The sequence below is a fragment of the Pseudopodoces humilis genome, chromosome 4 (genome assembly GCF_049639895.1).
Source record: "Pseudopodoces humilis isolate 2021_Gansu_Grassland_sample_001 chromosome 4, ASM4963989v1, whole genome shotgun sequence".
Taxonomy (NCBI): domain Eukaryota; kingdom Metazoa; phylum Chordata; class Aves; order Passeriformes; family Paridae; genus Pseudopodoces; species Pseudopodoces humilis.
Window position 1 is genome coordinate 37,536,678 of NC_142203.1, and position 22,827 is coordinate 37,559,504.

Below are 22,827 nucleotides of genomic sequence, written 5' to 3' on the forward strand. Positions count from 1 at the left end.
CCCATTACTTTTTCATGAATTAAAGGAGTTATTTTCAGAACATTATTGTCTATCTCCATGGCCCTACCAAAGAATATTTTAGCTTATTAGAGCATCTCCTCATTCTCCTTCCATCTGAGGCTTGACTCCTTCTTTTACTGACTTTGATGTTTCATGTTGTCTTTTTACGTGTCACTTTGTTCTTTTCTTTCCCTGGAGAGAAGATTAAAGCTGCAGGTCTCATCTGTGTAGTGAAAGGGTTAAATCTGGCCCCAGCTGCAGCAGGCAGTCACGGTGTTGGATTTCAGGTGTCGATGGTGCCTCTCTCAGCCGGGTAGCCGCTGGGAGGGAACAGACGCCCTGGAGCTGTCCATGAGGGTCGGAGAGAAGGGGAGAGGTGTCGGTGAGTGTCAGCAGCCGTGGCTCGGCTCAGACTGGGGCTGGGGACCCCCTGGGAAGGGCTTCGGCCACCCCACCGGAATGGGACCCGGAAAACTTCCCAGGAGAAGCCAGAGCCGCAGCAGAGCCCGGCCCGGCCTGGGCTGGAGTTCCGCAGTCTCCATCCTCCACCCAGGAGCCGCTGGGCTCTGGCCCAGCCCTCCCCAGGCCGCACAGGCCGCAGGGGAGCGGGGCCCGCCACACTAGAGCTCTGCTACTTTTCAAGGCCGGAAAGAAAGAGGAAAAAGTTCCCGGGTTTGGGTTTTTAAAAGGTGGTATTCACAGAAGTGAACTTACTTTTCAGTGGTGCAAAATGCTGCCAGTTCTCAGAACTGACCAGCTATTGGCCTGATCGCAAGCACAGAAGAAACTCCCAGCAGACTCTCCCAGAGAAATCACTTCCATGGGTGCTTCCCACTGCTTTCCCTAAATGTCAAACTACCACAGTCACCTTTTTCTGAGAACACGTTAACCAAAACCAAATTATTTCTTTCATACCAAAACAATCACTTTTCTTTTCCTTCCATGAATTTTTGTTGCCTGCAGACTTTTGGTTAGAAGATCACAGAGTTGACAGAGACGTTACCCATAAGTTAAAGGCCTGCCATTGCTGCCCATGTAAAATCAAGACAAAATTAGCAAAGGACCAATGTCTTATATTCAGCTATTTATCTGGCAAGTGAAATATGATGAGTACTGGTCTCTGGGGAAAGAGATTCTTTTTTATCCATGAAACTGAATTTTCTGCTGTCCATATGTTCTTACCAACAGTGATGCTAGGGGAAGGGGTGGAAGCAAAGGCATTAAATTCTGCCATGACTAGAAAATGCTGATTGAAGGAAGCCTTGATAGGCTCAGTAGAATAGTGTAAGGCAGTCAAAAAAATAGGATATGAGGAGTGAAGGTACAGATAGAAAAAACCAGCATATCAGCAGCTGATATCATATAATCGCTTCCTGCTTTTCCATTACTTCATGCATCAGAGATCTGGCTTTAGATCTTAGTTTAAAAATCTTAACACTGACAGTATCACAAAGGGTATGAAAATTATGTATTCAAAAATGGGGAATATCAGAATAAGGGTTTTTTTTTCAGTAGTTTTCAGTTTTCAAATGAATGATCAGATTGCTCTACTTATTTTAACATAGAGTTGTGCTCTGCATACTATTAAAGCAAATATATGGAATGGAGAATTATTTATTTGAGATCCTTCATCTGATCCAAGAATTGGAATATTTTCAAATAACATCACAGATAAGAAATAAAGAATTTATTTCTGATATATATAAATTAAAAGAATGCCTATGCAACAGAGGTCATATGAGAAACTGGGCAAGTCACCATCAGAGCTACACCATAATACTTGGCCTGGGTTTTTTTTTTTACTTAATAGTTAACATAGAGACACCATAGTGATTCAATATATCAATACTATGGTAAAGACACCACTGCCACAGTGGTGAAAGTGCTAGAAGTTAACAGCTATAGCTGAAGCAGATTTACAGCTGAGCTTCCAATAGACCAAGTAACCTGCAACACTCAGGATATTGAGTAATCCACACACTGCTGCATGTTCACTGAGAATTTTCAGAATTAACAGGAATTTTGAAATTCTTTCAGATGCCTAATGTTTAAAAGAAAACACTCCAGAAAACTGTATTTTTAGAACATCAATTTCCAAAACCACACGTTATTAAATTTAACAAATGCAATAATAAACTGGCTGGATCAGGATTAATGTCAAGGAACATAATAGAGTGCACCCTTGTCCAGACTGTCTCATTCTACACCTTGACACTCATAAAGAGCTTTCCAAAGACAAAAAGGCCTTCTAAAGAGTCTACTTTCATTATTCTTCTATGTCCATCTTGCAAGGTCTTTATAGCTTAATGAAAAATGTTTCTGCAAATTTGATCCAGAAAATTATATTCCTTACAAAGAGAAGTAAGTTTGAAACTCCATTTGTGTTACTTGGAATTCTAGTTCAGGCTTTTACAGCTTCCTTTGAAAATGCTTAATCTATTCAACAGAAAAAATCTAGGAGACCTCCTATATTTCTGATATGTGGCCATGACAACAGCTGATGCAAATACCAGGTGATAAACGTCAGATGGATTATGTGAATGATGCTTGATATTAGAAAATAAATACTTTCTGTGTATATGATTGAAACAGCAGTCACGCCACCCCTGCTCTGTCTGGACTCTTTCATTTGCAGTAGAGAATCAGAGTGACACAGGATATATGCAATGATTTTACTGGGGCTGCGCAAGCCTCTGATTTACCAGGCAACCATCACTGTTCTCTTTCAAGATGGATATAGTTTCAAGCTCATGAACTAACAACTTTATGTTTCATTGTAATGACTTTAATGACCAACCTATCATTCATAATCTGGCAGTTTAGAAAGATACACTAATTTCTGGTTTTATTAATGAAGATAAATATTTTTCATTCCCCTAAAGGGAATTCCTAGTCTTTCATCACTCCCCTAAAAACAGTGAAGCCTTTTGTTGTAGTTTAACACCAGCCAGCAACCAAAGACCACACAGCTGCTTGCTCAGTCCCCCATCAGTGGGATTATGAGAGAATTGGAAGACTGACCACTGGAAAACTAGTGTGATGAGAAAAAGTTTAATAGGAAAAACAAAAGTCACACATGCAAGCAAAGCAAAACCCAAGGAATTAATTCACTGCTTCCCATGGGTAGGCAGGTATTCAGTCATCTCTAGGAGAGGAAGGCTCCATCACGTGTAGTAGCTACTTGAGGAGATGTTCCTCCATTCCTCCTTCTTCTCCCAGCTTACATACTGAGCACGATGTCATATGGTGTGTGATATTTTTTTGCTCTTTTTGGATCACCTATCCCAGATATATGCCCTCCCTGCCAGTGTGCAGCAGTATGAATAGCAGAAAAGACCTTGGCTCTCTGTGAGCCCTGCTCAGCAATAATGAAAACACCTCTGTACTATCAACCCTGTGTTCAGCACAAATGCAAAATACAACCCCATACCAGCAACTGTGAAAAAAATTAACTCTACACCGTTAAAGATGACCACATCAAATCCTTCCCTTTCCTGGTGAAAGGAGTACACCTGTTCCAAGCAGATTGCTTTCCCAGGTGGTTCAGGCTGAAAGCAATGAACACTTTCAAAGTGTGACACCTTTGCGATCATGGTAAATTTGCTGACTTACAGACATCGACTTAAAATTTGTGGACATAGGGCACGAATCTTATGAGGGATGAGGGAGCTGGGGTTGTTTAGAGAGAGAGGGAGAAAGGGAGGCTTAGGTGAGACCTTATCACTTGCTACACAGCTACACAAAAGGAAGTTGTGGTGAGGTGAATGCCAGTCTCTTCTCCAGGTAAAAAAAAGAGCAAATGGCCTCAGTTTGCACCAGTGGAGATTTAGATTAGGCAAACATTTTTTTGTGAAAAGGAGAGTAAAGCATGGGAACAGACTGTCCAGAGAAACAGCGATGTCCCTGGAAGTATTCAAAACACATGTGACTACACTACCACTCAATGGTGGTAGTGTTAGGTTAACCGTTGAACCTGATAATCTTAAAGGTATTTCCCAACCTTAAATATTCTATGATTTTATTATTTCTGGTACTTTAATGGATCAAACTATAAAAAGAAATGCCACTTCCACAGAACATGCAAGTACCATTCACAGTGAAGTAAAGTGACCTTCTCACAGTGACATTTAAGCTGTTACAATCCAAGGATTTATGCCAGGATGTGAATATGATTTTCTATGTGTATGGATAGGCAGTGAATAAAATTTACATTTGCTTGCCTCAGTGATTGACAAAATCACAGAACATAAATTTAAATGAAGTAATGTAAAAGACTGTTAATTTGTATAATGAGATAAACTGAGATGCCATACCTCTAAAATTTTAAACATTTTTAAAAACTTATTTCAAATAAATATAATATTTTTTGTTTGTTTATTTGTAACTTACCTGTCTATGGTAAAAAATGTTTAATTTTTATCCTTTGTTGATGAAGAAGATTTGCATATCATGAAAAATATTTCTATTAATAATTTATAATTTGAAAATGTCAAGTCTCTTAAAAATTATTTTGTCCCAGAATGAGAACTACAGAAGTAGTCATAGCAGTTCTTACTTCCCCTCTCACATGTGTAAAAATAAAAATGCTGAATTTACATTAAAATGCCAAAAGAAAAATGCCCCAGTGAATTTCTAAATTAAAGCGCAACCATTTAGTTAAATCATATTCCTCTCAATTTGAAGCACATTAAAGAAAGAAGAGCCTAGTCACATACAAAGAAACCCCCCTTTGGCATCACTGTATAAAAAGGACATAAAAAGTTTAGAGAGCATCCAAAGGAAGGCTGTGAAGATGGTGAAGGATAGAGGGGAAGCAGGTGATTGAAGTAACTCGGCTTGCTCAGCCTGGAGAAGAGGAGACTGAGGGAGGACCTTATTGCAGTTACAACTTCCTCATGAGGGAAAAAGGAGGGGCAAACACTTATCTCTCCTCTGTGGTGACAGTGGCAGGACCCAAGGGAATGGCCTGAAGTTGTATCAGGGGAGGTTTAGGTTGGATATTAGGAAAAGGTTCTTCACCCAGACGGTGATAGGGAACAGGAAGAGGCACCTCAGGCTCCTCATGACACCAGCCTGACAGTGTTCAAGAAAAGTTTGGACAGCACTCTGTCCAAAGACACACAGGTCTTTGTCAAAGGTGTGATTCTTGGGGTTGTCCAGTGCAGGGCCAGGATTTAAATTTGGTGAACCTCATGGGTCCATTCCAGCTCAGGATATACTGAGTCTATCATGAAAAAATTTTAGAGCCTACACAAAGACATAGGAAAAAAAAGACAATCCAGAGGTTATTGTATTGTTTCTCCCACTAACACCTTTCTCTTTATCAGTGCTATTCTTGGCTACATTTTGTGAAATTGTTCATGATTATGACACTAACAGTTTTGTTATGATACCACAGATAACACTAATATAGAAGTAGAACAGATAGAAAGTTTTACAGAAAGCTGTATTCTGCCAAATACAGAATGGAAAAAAAAGATGGATATGAAACAGAAAATATACAGGATCATAAATATCCCAGGGACTGTAAAAACCTCTGGAGCTTTCAAAAACTCACAAGCTTCTGAGTTTGAGACTTTGGGTTTGTCATTTGTTTTATTTCCAGTTAAAAAAAAATAAAAAAAAGGAAACAAAAAATTTCTACATTATGAAAAAGTGCAGATCTTAAGGTAAAATCACTGAAACTTGGCTCATAAAAGAATCAATTCTCTGTTTACATTAAGCACTTCAACAATAATAATTGGGTTTTGTGTGACTTTCTTATACAATAAGTCTTCACATAAAATTTCACTTGGCTACACTGTTTCCCGTTTCTACAGTTCACTAGACACTTTTCCTTACAAACACTCTGGCATTTGAATCTACCCACAAATACAGACAATCTGTCCTTCAATTGGATTCAGCCAATTCCTCTTACTTTTTTTGCATACATCATAAACCTACAAATGTGTGATTGTTCTTACATAAAAGTTTAAAAGTTTAGGTGCTTGAAATGAATAAATTTAGATTTAGAAAAAATAATCTCATTCATGCCTTCTCTAGCCTTCATCCTCACCATGGATATTTCCTATTAATAATAACATCCATCCTATGGATTCAGTTTGTAACTAGATGCTAAAATAATATTCATAGTCCTTACCATGTCTAATTTTTTGCTTGAAGTACTCAGGCATTTATCAAATTGTATGACTGGACCTACAACTGTTGTAGCCTAGTGCTTTCCCAGTAATGTCAACAAATAGAATTCAATGTATAGTTGCAAAGAATCTTGTCCTCAATCATATTGTCTCTCTTTATACTTACCTCCACCTCTCCAGTTCTGACAACATCTACATTTTCAGCTGCCACACAATATTTTCACCTCATACTAATAAATTTTTAAGCATCTGATGCCCCTTTTATTCTCAGAAGCCTCCTACTTTTGGTATTTTGATTTTCTTGAAAATTCACACCACATAAAAATACCTAAAGAAAACAGGAAGTTCCATCTTAATAGGTAGGTGACGGAGCATTGGAACAGAAGACCAGAGACATTCTAGCGTTTCCTTCTCTGCAATACTCAAAAGCCATCTGAACACAACCTGTGCAATCTGCTCTAGTGAACCTGCTATGTGATCTTCAGAGGTGCCTTCCAATGCAAAGATCCTGTGATTCGGTGAAAAGATGTAAAAAGAGAAGAAAGAAAAATAAGATTCAGAAAGAGTATGGAGCATGAATTCCTGGAAGGCCTGGAGAATTAGTACAAAGAAAGGCTGAAAGTTTATTCTCAGAGGGAGTCAACTGCATGTGCTCATTATATAGAACCTCTGTAGTCAGGTAGAACCTATGGAAAAAGTAATGACTGATGCATCTCCTTAAATGAGAAAGGAAAATGTTACAAACTGAGAAGAAGGGTGCAGAAAAGAAATCCTATTAAATGGCAAGCCATATCAGAATGAATAGAACCAAAAACTAGATTATAATGCTTTGTAAATTATCTGACATTGAATAATGATACAAGAGAGATGGAACAGATTCTTGTCATTCAGCACATTCACCCTACAACTTTACGTTAATGAAAACTTTAGTTAGAATTACACCAAAGATTAATATGGCTGAAATTCCATCTGACACATACTTTCACTTTTTGGAAAGTGAACTACTAACAACTGCTGTCTATGTAAGTTTTTCTAAACAGCTGCTAAATGTTCTGCCAACAGTTAAATGTAATACCTTAATTAGAAAGGATGTAATAGAATAAAGACATTACAAAATCCGTTTTAATGATTTAAATCCAAAACATTCATGTGTGCATTGCTAATCAGTACCAATTTGACACTGAAAATTAAATTATTCTCTCATAGATGAATTGAAAAATTAGAAAAGGTCTCATTCTTGGTCATTTGGAAGGTGAAGAGTGTTTATTATACTGAAGGAAAATAAAGAAAAAAGCAAAAACAAAATGGAAAGCAAAATATCTTTGATTGTATTTCAATAGCTTGCCAATAAAAACCTGTTTTCAATAAAAATTGCAAGTAATAAGTGGGTAATTCTGAAGGTTTTTAACACCCATGATTTAAGGTACTTTAGTTGAAATTTTAGGTGATTAATACAGCTAAAAAGTGGACTGAAAACCTGGAAAATCAAACACATTTAGTATATTTTTGGCCAAATGTAACATATTTTTTTTAATCAGATGATTTACTCTTCAGCTGGAAGGAAATGTTGTTTTTTTTCTCATTTAATAGGATTTGGTGTATACTTGCTCTTGGCAGGGCCTCAAAAACACAACCAATTTTCTTTCCCCCTGTCCTCCTCCCCCCAAATCATGCTAGACTCTGTCTTTTCTTCTGACATAAGATAAACTTACTCATCATGTAATTCCATAATTATCTTTCCCATTTATTCTATCCTAAAACCGGACAATATTACCATAAAATCTCAAATATTTTCTTCTCTGGAGAATGTTTTTTTGCTGCTTTAGTGAAGATAAACCCTGCTTCTGATCAAATATTCACTTTTTTTGAGGAGAGAAGCAAAGGAGCAATGTTTGACCCAGAGATGAGTTGTTTGGGTTCTTATAGTAGCACAAATAGATACAAGCCACACAATTTGACTTCAAGATTTTAAAGCATCCAGTGTTTCTATATTTGATTGTCTCAGTGTCTCACAGCAATTCTATAAAGTAAACTAAAGGAATTGTCCCTTCAAATCAATTCTCTGGCCATTTAGATATTATCTTACAGTCTGCCACTGCAGAATAGAGAAAGACAAGGAATCTGACTCATCATTTCCTATTTAATATGAATTCAGCAATTCTTTCATTTCACATTATGGATTCTTTCTAGAAATGTGAGATTTTTCATTTAAAGATTTGGCTCACTGTCTCTTGAGATATAATAGAATTTTTTTTATTGGATAGTGATATATATTGATAAGGGGTTTTATTTTTTGTGGTTTTGTTATTGGTTTGGGGTTTTTTTTATGTTAATTTGTGGTTACACTAAACAAACCAAAGGTTTTAAGTCTATCTCAGTGTTTTGCTTAATTTCCTTTCTGCATGCTGTCAAAGAGCAGAGTATGTGGAAGGTTTACACTTCAGTAATATACAAAATGCTCCAGCAGATGCAAGACAAAGATTGAGGAATAAGAACCTGTGGAGCTACCTAATTCTTTTGAATACATAAAGAACTGGATTGTTTTGAACTCACTCCCTATGGTACTGTTTGCCTTTGCAGAGTTACAGGCACTTAGAGTTCTTACTGTTTTAATATTAAAGAATAACTTTTGTTTTTCATATTTTAGAGTTTTAATTAACATAGAAAACTAGAAATACTATGATAAACTGTTGGATGTTATAATGATTATTATACATTATTCTTCACAGATAATTTCTCCTCAGATTACCTCCTGGCAGGAAACATTCTCATTAAATATTCTTTAGTGACCAGAAAAATGCTAAACAACATAATTAATGAATTGCATGCATAAATCTGTGAAACATAGATTTATTTATAAATTCATATTTATTTCTGTAATTCATATATATATATATATATATTCTATGTAAAAATATATGTCAGTATAAAAGTATGAATATATAATCATTGCCAGAAATATCAGTTTCAACCAGCATTTCAGTGTAATGACGATGACTACTATGAGCTTCATTTCATATGGTTTGTATTTTCCTAATCAGTCTTAATACATGCTGTATAAAAGACATATTTCACACATGGATAACCATGGTTTGGAAAATCTATAACTACTTCAAAATACCAATCAATAAAATCCATTCTCAGGTAAATTTGTCCCTCATCAAATGCCTCAGGTATACATGTATTGAAAATTGAAGCAGAGTAGCTGAGGTAATAGGAAAGTAAGAAGTGAAAGCTGAACACATGGGGAAAAGAGACTCTAAGCTACAGAAAGTAAGCTAGTGGGACTCACAGGCAGGAAGGCTTTTGCACAGAAAGGGCAAAAGTTGCACATTTTGTATTAGTATTTACATATCTGCATGCTTTATGCTAGTTAGTTGAAAATGCCTTTAGAAATATTTCACATGCTCTTCAGTATTAGGATGTGCCTGAATTGTTTTCTCTGTGCCTACAATAAAATTCAGCATCCCAAAATACAGAAGCATTTACAATCCATTGAAATTGTCATTAGTGTTTTCTCAAGGTAAATGCATGACTACGTGTACAGATATTTTCCAGATAAACTATGTACCTCAGGACAAGATTTATGGTTGTCTGCATGCTACAAATGTCCCACTAATGCTTTCAGTAGTAATAGCAACAATAATAATAATTGTATTTCAAACCCAGAGAAACAGAACCTTCATCTTTGCTATCTTTTTTTTCCTATCAATACTTTCTCTAAAACTTAAAATGTACACTGAGCATAAATTCTCCAATTCAGAGTATAGCCAGCTCTAAAATTATGTGGCAGCATGGGAGAAGAGGATATTCTAGAGAAAAAAAACCAAAAACAAACTAAACAACTTTTATATTATAAACACAACTGCAAAAAGGGAAAGTTTTTTGGCAGAAATAGGATAAAACTATACTAATGTTCCACAAATAAAATACAATTGCTCTCAAGGAGGTCCACACTTATTATTTTTTCTCATTAGAGTGACCTATTCCCTGACCTGTGACTCTGTTTCATTCTGAAAATAATGAGGAAGTCTTTACTCATGAAAATAAAATGTCCCTTAAGCTCCAAGGTACTAGGTATTTGGTTGCTATTTGGAACATTTCTGGATTTTTTCTTTCAAATCTGCTTGAAGCAAACAAAAAATACTCCTTTCAGATGATAAACAGTAAAAAGAATATAGTAATGCATAGTACATGCCACCTCATTTTTGCTGAACATTCAGCTAGCTAACTTTCAACAAAAATGTGTATTATATTAAAAGTCTCTTTACTCCTTCCCTCCCTTGCATTTTTTTAGATTTTTTAGATTAGACTTTTTAAAAATAATGAAAAAAAATAACTATCTCAGTCAATCTTTCTCTAAAATATGTTTAAAACTCAGTTTTACTTTGTTTTCTGGTAGTGGTCTCTAGTTGCTGCATGAAGTGGTCAAAAATATTGCTCATGAATACAAACAGAAAGCATGAAAGATATTGCTTAGAAAAATTTTAGGATGTATAAGTAAAAAAAAAAAAATAAGAACAACACAACAGTCTGCATTTTAAAATTCCTTGTATTTTTCAGCTAAATTCACATCCACATTGCATAAAGCCTATGTGTTTAGCCATGGCTATCATGTACCAGTCTATGACTGCCAGCCTGACCTTTCCATACAGCTAATATCAGTCACTTCAAAGGGGTTAAAAAGTAGTGGCAACTGTCAAAGATCAAGTTGAATCTGCTCACATATCTGTTACCTTCATTCCTCACTCCAGTGTTTTTAGAGAACCACTTCACAGTGAGAAGAATTACAGCAATAATGTCTTCTCTAAACATAGAAGCCTTTGCCTTCGTAATACAGTATGGGTTGGTCAGCATGTAAAACAAACATTTTTAGCAAGTTTCTAGTTTAATTAGAAGTCAGTGTTCTATATTTCACACAGAATTTTTTTAGTCTGTTCCAAGACTACATATCAAATGCATAAAGTATCAAGTATCAAATGCAATGTTCAAGACTACATAGCAAATACATTAAGTATCTGCCCTATTATGCAAGTGGTGTATGTACATATCTGCATATCCAATGTTGCTGCATGAATGTGCAGTTAGTCTATTTAATTATTTATGACTATTGCACCATTGTTCTTTAACAGCTTTACATAAATGCAATGAGTTCTTCCCAACAAGTGCATGGCCACATTAAAATCCCCAAACATGCAGTAGGTTAGATAAATTGGATTAGAATTGGAAATACTGGCCAGCTATAGAAAAAAAAAAGTTACTTTGCAGATGATAAATCCAAGGATGCAAACAGCAACAGAAAATTTCTCGGAATAGTAAGAAACAGCCCTGTAATCAAACAGGTGTTAAATAACACTCTGTGTCCTGGTTTACGGCAAATTTGGGAGAAAACCTCCAGTGGGGCTCCCCCCGGGAAGCAAACCGATGTGGCCCTTTTCCCCCACCCCCAACCAGTTCAGGAAGAGATTTTTCTGAGAGAAGTGGAAAAAACTTGTTTATTTCACAGGTACAGCACCAACCAGCACAAAAATGAACGATATCAAATTACAAAACCTCTCGCCCTTCAGAAGAGATGACAAAATTCAGAGGGTCTCTTTCCTCTGGGTGTTCGCTCTGTTATCAGTCCCTCTGGCGCTGGAAAATGCCGCTGCCCAGGCTGGGCTCCCGGTAGTCCACGGGTGCAAGCTCCCAGTGCTCCCCCGAGTCCCCAGTCCAGAGCAGGTTCGATTCGTTTCAGAAAAAGGGAAAGAAAACAGTCCAGGAAGACCTCTCTGCTCTGGCTAGCTGGAAAGCCAAGGCGATCTGTGTCTTGTTGTCCGTCTGTGCTGTAGTCAAAACTCCCGATGCGGGGGGAGCCAGTACAGTCTCTGATAACAGACTTGGTGCTTCTTTTCCACTCACTTTTACTCTCAGATGGAATTTTAAGAATACAAAACCTGTGTCTGGGTTAGGTTGACGAATGGGGATACAATTTAACATCATAATCAACCCAGGACACTCCACCCCTTATCCTCTTATCGTCGACTTACTGCCAAAACTAACATTCCAACTCTGCACACATTTACATACATAGAAACTTCCCCTCCGTTCCACCCAAAAAATACAAGCAATATATCCATCATGCCCCTGTCAAGCCCCACAGCAAGCTACTGAATCCAGACCCCCACGCTGGAGAGCTGCAGGATTCTCCACTCTCTCATTTTACTCACTCAAAACACCATCTTTCACTTGCTCATACCTTCAACACTTACACATTTCCTTCTATTTCATGTCTGCATGGTTTAATGTACAGACAATGGCAGTAACCTTTTACCCAATGATCAGCTCTCCCTGAGGTACACATCATGTTGTTCCATCTCTCTGCATTATCCACCATGTACAACCTGGTCCTTGAGCAAAGACAACCCCACAAATGGGTTTGTCTGTGCTCGAGGTAGAATTGACCCAAACTGCCTTCCCTAGCAGACCTCTGACATGTACCACTGGGACTTTGTCTCCGTCTACTACATGTAAAGACTCAGACTGGGCAGGACCTGCTCGGTTGGTGGAACCTCTGGTGTTGACTAACCAGGTGGCCTTTGCTAGATGTTGCTCCCAGTTTTTAAAAGATCCTCCACCCAGTGCCTTTAAGGTGATTTTTAATAGTCCATTGTACCTCTCCACTTTCCCAGCTGCAGGTGCATGGTAAGGGATATAGTACACCCACTCAATGCCATGTTCCCTAGCCCAGCTGTTTATAAGGCTGTTCTTGAAATGAGTCCCATTGTCTGACTCAATCCTCTCAGGGGTGCCATGCCTCCAAAGGACCTGCTTTTCAAGTCCCAGGATGGTGTTCCGGGCAGTGTCATGAGGCACAGGGTAGGTTTCCAACCATCCTATGGTGGCTTCTACCATTGTGAGCACATAGCGCTTGCCTTGGCGGGTTTGGGGCAGTGTGATGTAGTCAATCTGCCAGGCTTCCCCATACTTGTATCTGGACCACCGCCCACCGTACCAGAGGGGCTGCAACCGCTTGGCCTGCTTCATCGCAGCACATGTCTCACAGTCATGAATAACCTGAGAAATGCTGTCCATGGTTAAATCCACCCCTCAGTCTCGTGCCCACTTATAGGTGGCATCTCTACCCTGATGACCTGAGGCATCATGAGCCCATCGGGCTAGGAACAACTCTCCCTTATGTTCCCAATCCAAATCTATTTTTGACACTTGTATCTTTGCAGCCTGATCTACATGCTTATTATTTTGGTGTTCCTCATTAGCTCTACTCTTGGGGACATGGGCATCTACGTGGCGGACTTTCACTGGTAGTCTCCCTACTCTGGTAGCAATATCTTTCCACTCTTTAGCAGCTCAAATTGGTTTTCCTCTATGCTGCCAATTAGCCTCTTTCCACCTCTCCAACCATCCCCACAGAGCATTGGCCACCATCCATGAATCCGTGTAGAGGTAGAGCTTTGGCCACCTCTCTCTTTCAGCAATGTCCAGGGCCAGTTGAACAGCTTTGAGTTCCGCAAGTTGACTTGATCCACCTTCTCCTTCAGTGGCCTCTGCGACCTGTCATGTGGGGCTCCATATGGCTGCTTTCCACTTCCGGTTCTTCCCTACGATGTGACAGGAACCATCAGTGAACAGAGCGTAGCGTGTTTCTTCTGCTGGCAGCTGGTTATATGGTGGAGCTTCTTCAGCCCTTGTCACTTCCTCTTGTTCTTCATCTGTGAGACCAAAATTTTCACCTTCAGGCCAGTTTGTAATTCCAAAATCCCAGGGCGGTTCAGTTTACTAATACGGGCGTGCTGCGTGATAAAAGCAATCCACTTGCTCCATGTGGCACTGGTTGCATGATGGGTGGAAGGAACCTTTCCCTTGAACATCCATCCTAGCACCGGTAGTCGGGGTGCCAGGAGGAGTTGTGCTTCAGTGCCAATCACTTCTGAGGCAGCTTGGACTCCTTCATAGGCTGCTAAAATTTCTTTTTCTGTTGGAGTGTAATGGGCTTCAGACCCTCTGTAGCTTCTACTCCAAAATCCTAATGGTCGGCCTTGAGTCTCACCAGACACCTTCTGCCAAAGGCTCCAGGACAGACCATGGCTCCCGGCTGCAGAGTAGAGCACGTTCTTCACATCTGGTCCTGTTCTGACTGGGCCAAGGGCTACTGCATGGGCGATCTCCTGCTTGATCTGAGCAAAGGCTTGTTGCTGCTCAGGGCCCCAATGGAAATTATTCTTCTTCCAAGTGACCAGGTAAAGAGGGCTCACAATCTGACTGTATTCAGGAATATGCATTCTCCAAAACCCTATGGCACCTAAGAAAGCTTGTGTTTCCTTCTTATTAGTTGGTGGAGACATTGCTGTGATTTTGTTGATGACATCAGTAGGAATCTGACGCCGTCCATCTTGCCACTTTACCCCCAGGAACTGAATCTCACGAGCTGGTCCCTTAACTTTGCTCTTCTTGATGGCAAAACCAGCTTCCAGGAGGATCTGGATGATTTTCTCTCCTTTCTCAAACACTTCTGCTGCTGTGTTCCCCCACACAATGATGTCATCTATGTACTGTAGATGTTCTGGAGCCTCACCCTTTTCCAGGGCAGCCTGGATCAGTCCATGGCAGATGGTGGGGCTGTGCTTCCACCCCTGGGGCAGTCGGTTCCAGGTGTATTGCACTCCCCTCCACGTGAAGGCAAACTGAGGCCTGCATTCTGCTGTCAGGGGAATGGAGAAAAATGCATTGGCAATGTCAATAGTGGCGTACCACTTCACTGCCTTGGACTCCAGCTCATACTGGAGCTCCAGCATATCCGGCACGGCAGCGCTCAGAGGTGGAGTCACTTCATTCAATGCACGATAGTCCACAGTCAATCTCCATTCTCCTTCAGATTTATGCACAGGCCAGATGGGGCTGTTGAAGGGTGAGTGGGTTTTGCTGACCACCCCTTGGCTCTCCAGCTCTCTGATCATCTTGTGGATGGGGATCACAGCATCTCGACTTGTTCTATATTGTCGGCGGTGCACCGTCGAGGTGGCAATTGGTACTCGCTGTTCTTTCACCTTCAGAAGTCCTACTGTAGATGGATTCTCGGACAGGCCAGGCAAGGTGTTCAGTTGCTGGACGCCCTCTGTCTCCACAGCTGCTATCCCAAATGCCCACCTGAATCCTTTTGGGTCTTTGAAATACCCACTTCGGAGGAAGTCTATGCCCAAAATGCATGGGGCCTCCAGGTCTGTCACAATAGGGTGCTTCTTCCATTCATTTCCAGTCAGGCTCACATCTGCTTCCACAAAGGTAAAATCCTGTGATCCCCCTGTCATGCCAGCAATAGAAACAGATTCTGCCCCTACATGTCTTGATGGGATTAGCGTGCACTGTGCACCAGTGTCAACCAAGGCCTCATATCGTTGTGGTTCTGATGTGCCAGGCCAACGAATCCACACAGTCCAAAAAACACGATTTTCCCTAGCCTCTACCTGGCTAGAGGCAGGGCCCCTCTAAGCTTGGTTATCCTTCTTTCCTTTGGTATATGTCTTGGATGTTCCTTCAAGGGGATCGGACATGTCATCATCATCATACCTGGCAGTTTGGCTATGGGCAACTGGAGCTGCTTCCCTTTTGGTGGAACTTCCTTTGTGACTCTTCTCCTCCTTCAATTCACGCACCTGTTGTGCCAGAGCTGCAGTAGATTTCCCATCCCATCTCCTCATGTTTTCTCCGCAATCACGCAGGAAGAACCACATCTCAGCTCGTGGGGTATACCTTCTCTCCTGATCTGGGGAACGTCTGCGTTGAGTGCCAGGACCTCTGATCTGTACTGCTGAGATTTGGAGAAGATCCTCTTTAATCTCATCTCTAAGTTTCTTGTGATTCTCCTCTATCTTATCTTCTAATTTCTGCAGATGTGTTTCCACAGCTGCGATTCTTGCATGTGTGGGGCCATGCACGGCATCTGCGTATGCTCGAAGCTTCTTCACCATATCCAGCACGGTCTCCCCCCTTTCATCCCGTTTCATCATTGCTAAAGCAGATGCATATTCTTGTGGCCCAAGTCGTACCAATTTTCGCCACATCACAGATGTGCATGGCACCAAGTCTGGATTCTTAGTTGGTATGTCATCTGAAAAAACAATCTCTGCCACTGCCATTTCTCTTAGGCGTTGGATCCCTTGTTCGATGGTTTTCCACTGCGTTTGCTGCATGTAGAGGTCATCTACACACAGATATCTTTGGGCTACACTTTCAAGGACCCGTGCCCAGAGACTGCGAGGGCTAGCCCCCCTCATCATCTCCTGGTCGATAACCGGATCATGTGACAGAGATCCCAGATGCCTCGCTTCAGTGCCATCTAGAACTGTAGCTTCACCTGCGGCGTCCCACAGAGTGACTAACCAACTAATTATAGATTCATCAGGTTGTCGAGTGTAGTCCTTCCTCAGGCCATGAAGATCTTTCAGGGAAAAGGACTCAATATTAGCTTCTGATCTTGTTCCAGTTGCTTTGAGTCTTGGTTTTGTGTCAGGAGGCATTGAGGGTCCTTCTCCTGCATCATCATCATCATCATCATCCACTGGTCAGTCGGTTTTGTCTGTGCACTTTCCACTTCTTGTGCTAGTAGCAACAGCCATTGGTTGAGGCTTGCTGTCTGGTTTAGCTACCAGCTTTGTAACTGGGAGGTTGGCTGCAGCCTGAGTAATTGGGGTAACTATTGATTTATCTCCCTGTCCCCTTTCTCCTGTCTGCTGCCCTACAGTATCCAGGAATGTACGGTACGCATATGCCAGGGCCCAGCTTACTGCAATGATCTTTTTTTCTTTGGAATTATCCTGACACTTCTCTTTCAGGTATTTCCCCACTTCAGCTGGATTCAGAATTTGTTCATGTGGAAAGTCCCAAACTACAGGGTCAGAAAATTCCTTCAGGATTTGGCCCATATCCTCCCATTCTCCACCCCACTCAGGATTTTCCATGCTTGGTTCAGGGGTCTCATCAGTCCCTCTAGAAATCTCAGCCCTCATTCTAGAGAGGCTGAAGACTGTATAGAGGAAACTTACCAGATTAAATGCCAGAAAGATGGTCTCTTTAACATTCAGGGGAAACTGAACACTCTCCAATAGTGATGTAACCGATTCAGAGGAGAAGAAGGAAAGGAAAGGTTGAAAAGCCTCATTCCCTGCTCCTCCTCTAACAAATTGGGTGCATAACCATACCCATGAATTCTTTATATTTGGAACAGACTCCAGCACCTGAATAAACTTCTTAGAAATCATAATCACTAGGCCCAGCCCAATAGCTATTCTAATCCGTGCCCCTCTACTGTAAAAGCTATGTGTTAGGGACAATACCGGGGCTAGTTGTGGGTAAGAAAATAAACCAAAGGACCATAAAGGTATTAAAACCTCAAAAAAGCCTAGTGACCAGAAACACATGAAGGCCTGCACCCCAAAACACATTATTAATTCAAGCAGCATGGCTGGATGGCTAGGGACTGCTTTATCTTATCCCAATACAAAGTAATTGCCACTTCAGTACAATCAGTACAGGGTTTTTCCACTGTCTCGTGCCACGCGCTGGGCGCCAATGAATGTATTTGTCCTGGTTTACGGCAAATTTGGGAGAAAACCTCCAGTGGGGCTCCCCCCGGGAAGCAAACCCACGTGGCCCTTTTCTCCCACCCCCAACCAGTTCAGGAAGAGATTTTTCTGAGAGAAGTGGAAAAAACTTGTTTATTTCACAGGTACAGCACCAACCAGCACAAAAATGAACGATATCAAATTACAAAACCTCTCGCCCTTCAGAAGAGATGACAAACTTCAGAGGGTCTCTTTCCTGTGGGTGTTCACTCTGTTATCAGTCCCTCTGGCGCTGGAAAATGCCGCTGCCCAGGCTGGGCTCCCGGTAGTCCACGGGTGCAAGCTCCCAGTGCTCCCCCGAGTCCCCAGTCCAGAGCAGGTTCAATTCATTTCAGAAAAAGGGAAAGAAAACAGTCCAGGAAGACCTCTCTGCTCTGGCTAGTTGGAAAGCCAAGGCGATCTGTCTCTTGTTGTCTGTCTGTGCTGAAGTCAAAACTCCCGATGCGGGGGGAGCCAGTACAGTCTCTGATAACAGACTCGGTGCTTCTTTTCCACTCACTTTTACTCTTAGATGGAATTTTAAGAATACAAAACCTGTGTCTGGGTTAGGTGGACGAATGGGGATACAATTTAACATCATAATCAACCCAGGACACTCTGTTATCAAAATATCTGAGTTTACCAATCATTTATGTTCTACTAACAGATGCATGCTTATCTATGTCTCTATCCGTAATGTTGGCTTTCAAAACAGTATCAGCATTTCAGCCAGTACATTGTAACATAGAAGAAAATAAATGAAACTTTTTAGACACAGAAATGGAACCAAAAGAAATGTTTACTTGTCATACTATTTGAATGGCTCCTATTCGTGCCATCTCACTGAAACGCCTCTTATACAAATGGTAGATAAAGAATAATATAGTTGCTCTACAAAATGTTCATTAGCTATTGCAGAAATGTTTTAACCAGTCTTCTGCTGCCACTCCTCTCTCTCTCTGACAAATGCAAAATACAGGAGAGAACAGGGAATGTTCTGTATTTGGAGGAAACATTTTTATAGTCAGTTTATTCAGTTGATATGATAATTGCACAAACTGGAGAAATGTCAACAGCTAGAGAACAGTCTTTGTGCATTACTCTCAGAAGACTGAATACTGCAAAACTGAATTGAGAAGTCTATAGCTCATTTCACCTGCAATCAATTAACTTAGAGATTTTTTAATGTGAGCACAAGAAACCAGAATTTCTCTAATGAGAAGAAATCTAGATCGGGAAATGAGCTTTCAGGTACAGCAGACTCAGCATCACGGATTCTGAAAGAGAGATAAGCTGAGAAGTTTGAAGTAAATTCATCAAAATGGTGAAAGGAAGAATCCATTATTTTAAGAGCTCAAATAAATTTATGTGTACCTGTGTCTAACCCAGATGATAAGTTTAGTCCTGAACCATCAAACTAATTGCAACCAGATTATAGTTAAAATCACACTGGTTTCTAGCTTGTCAGAAATAGTGTATCCTACATCTAAATTAGGTCTTCCATATAAGAGATTAGGAAAAAAAATTGCTCCTATGAAATAATCCAGTGTGATAAAATCTTTAATTTTGCTTGTGCTAAAGTATTATTGGACTATGAAAAAGTTCCACACAGCAAGTTTTAATAATTTACCTCAGTATCTGAAGAGAAGTGTATTCTGTACTTTTATGATTTGAACTTTGTAAAAATGTGTGAAGAAATGGAAACTAATTGAAAACTAAATTTTTGACCCTGATATATATTTTTTCCAGTACATACTACCATGCATAGAGAGTAGACCATTTTATTCTTTAAAATGCAGTCTTTATCCATTTTCATGACAAGTGACTCAGAAGTCAATAGACTGTATTCCTAACACTCAGTAAATATTAAGGAGAGTATTTCTCTTATTTAAATAGTTTACTCATGCAAATGGACAAAGCATGATGAAATAGGTATAGAATTTTAAAATGCTATATTTGTTGGGGTTTCTTCTACAATTAAGTTTTTGCCTTTGAATTTCTGTGATTTTGAAAATCAATTTATATGAATAAAAATAGCCACAAGTATTGATACTTTATTTACAGGAAGGGAAGGAGGGAGGAAGGGAGGGAGGGAGGGAGGGAGGCAGGAAGGCAGGCTAGAAGGCAGGAAGCAAGGAAGGCAGGCAGGAAGGAATCTGTAATCTATATGACATCTGAGATTAAATACTTTTTCCCATGAACATTCACAGTGCTAATAAACAGCCATAATAACTCCAAAATAAATAGGATTTTCCAGCAGAAAGTGGTATGATACTTATGAATGCAATTCAGGGAAACAAGGAATAGAGAGGGCAAAGGAAAAGAGAGAGTAATATAATTAAAATATTCTAGGTCCATTGTCACCCTGAAAACTCAGCTTCTGAGCTTGCTAGCATAGTTTTCTAAGGACTTTCCCAGGACAGTAACTGTAAACATAGATATGTGTACATTCCTTCTGTTACACATCTTGTGATGGGCATCTCTCATGGCCAGTGCAGTGAGAAAGTGTTATCCTGACCATCCCATCCCTGTCCATGGTCAGAAACCTATAAATCCTGGGAAGAAAAATAAACTTTCTCTCTTCCTTTCACCACACCTCGACCTGTGTCCGTGTGATCTATTCATCTTCAGCGGTAACAGTCCATAGAATTTTACTGTTCAAAAGAAGCTGAAGAAAGGGCTCAGAATAATATTTTTTTAATTATTTTTTTGTATATTAAAAATAATTCACCAAAATAAGGAACCAGAAGTCCAAACCAATTTATTCACCAAATCTACTTTATAGTTTGTTTGCTGTGTTGTTGTTTTTTCCCTTCTTTTAGCAAAAATTCTGTCCTAGAGAAATTAGGTAAATATGTCTATTTTTTCCTCAGCTTTACACAATTTCCATTTATTGTCATACATTTAAAATGCTTGTTTATTTACCTGGTGGTTTGGACTGCTTCCTGTTTATTTACTGGCATAAAGTAGTGCAAATATTAGATTAAGTGGTATGTTGACCTTGACTATGCACCAGGTGCCCAGCAACCCACTCTATCAATCCATTTCCTTATTGAACAGGTGAGTCAAAATATAATGTTAGGCTTAGGAATCAAGATAGGAACAAGGAGCTTTTTCAGTGTTTACCAACATAGGCAAAACCAGAGTAGGGGGAATTAATTTATTATCAATTCAATCAAATCAGAAGATTATAATGAAAAATAAAACAAAATCTTAAAAAAACTTCTGCTCACTTCACCCCTTGTTTTTTCCTAGACTCAACTTTATTAATGAGCTCTTTCCCTCCTCACTTTGATTGACACAGTGGGATGGGGAATTGGCTCTAAAAGTGGCTACAAAGACTAAAAATGTCTAAGTTTGAGAAGAGGAAATATGTGTTTTGGTGCAATTTTTTGTATATATTTAATATACAGAATGTAATGACATGTCCCTAGCTCTTCCCACATTATATATATTTAATTTATAGAAGAGGATTATTCCCTCTGAGTTAGGGTGTATAAACTAAAGACTTCTAGGAATTTATTTTTTTTTTATTTTTTTAAGATTTACATTAAATTCTACATAATGCAATAGGGAAAGACATACTTTTTGAAAAGTTGTTAAAATATGTTTCAGAATCTGCACATTTGGCATGATTCTATATTTCACAGGAACTTTCCATACAAAGATTGAAATTATATTAACTTCAAGGACATTGCATAGCACAGTTATTTTCTCTCTTTACTATTGAAATGAAAACAAAATATATATATACCAGCCCACTTAAATAGGGACAATATAGTTTTCATAAAGATCTCCAAATTGAGTTTTAGTTCTTTGGAGTACTTCAAGAATATAAAAGTATCATAGTATGGTTCATGTTGGAAAGAACTTTAAAGATAATTTTGTCCAAACCCTCTCACCATGAGCTGAGAAACCTTCCACTAGACCAGGTTCCTCACAGGCCAATTTAACCTGGCTTTGAACACTTCCAAGGATGGGGAATCCATAGCTTCTTTGAGCAACCTGTTCCAGAGTTTACCACCCTCACAGTATGGAATTTCTTCCTAATATCTAATCCAGACCTGTGCTCCTTCTGTTTCAAACCAAGGTCCCTTGTTTTATAATTTCTTTCCCTTGTGAAAAATTCCTGTACAGCTGTCTTGTAGATGCCCACTAGGTACTGGCAGGCTGCTGAAACACCTCCCAACAACCCTCTCTCCTTCAGGATGAACAACACTAACAACAACTCTCAGCCTGTCTTCATAGCAGAGGAGTTCCAGCCCTCTGATCATCTTTGTGGTCCACCTTTGGACTCACTTCAGTGAGCCCATGTCATTCTTATGTTGTTAGCTCCAGAGCTGGATGCAGTTTTCCAGGTGGGACTTCACCAGGGCAGAGTAGAGAGGGAGAATCACTTCCCTCGACTGGCTGGAAGTGCTGTTTTTAAACCCATCTCAAGATATTGTTGGATTCTGGGCTGCAAGCACACATTGCCAAGTCATGTTGAGCTTCTGATGTGCCAATACAAAGACATTCTTCCCACAGTTGCTTTCAATCCATTCTCCACTCAGCCTGTATTTCTGCTTGGAGCTGCCCTGACCCAGGTGCAGGACCTTGCATGTGTCCTTGTTAAGCTTCATGAAGTTTTCATGGGACCACCTCTGAAGCATGAAGCATGTTAAGGTCCCTCTGGAAGGCATCCTTTTTCTCATGTGGCACATGTCAACTGCACCACAGAGCTTGCTGCTGGTGTGCATATCACACTGGTTGTTTTCTTTTTTTTTTTTTTTGCTACCTTATTAGGAAAATAATCAATCACTAAATTTTGGCCTGAAGAAAATGTATTCTCCGCATTTCTTTCCCATATAAAGTTCTGTTTATTTTAATGTACAACAAGATAAAAATGAGACTAGTTTCTTTTGTTTTATGGTGACAAAGTTATTTTATGGTTTGTTTTAAAAGGCAATGATGGAGTGATGTGATTATATATATTCTAAGCTAGTATTTTAACTTTTAACTGTGACTTTGAAAAATGAAATGCACTCAGAAAATAGATAGAGTTGTTCAGACAGAATTCAAGTTTCTGGTAACTCATTCTAGGTTATTAA

At 39.7% G+C, this 22,827-nt stretch overlaps 1 protein-coding gene across 1 annotated transcript; it reads right to left on the minus strand.

Annotated features, from left to right (window-relative positions):
• Window positions 1–283: 283 nt before the first annotated feature.
• Window positions 284–17,596, minus strand: LOC148184489 (uncharacterized). Its single transcript, XM_088054631.1, is given in 2 exon segments — window positions 284–631; window positions 15,791–17,596. Coding segments are annotated over 2 exon segments (2,154 nt in total).
• Between the last annotated feature and the right edge of the window lie 5,231 nt (window positions 17,597–22,827).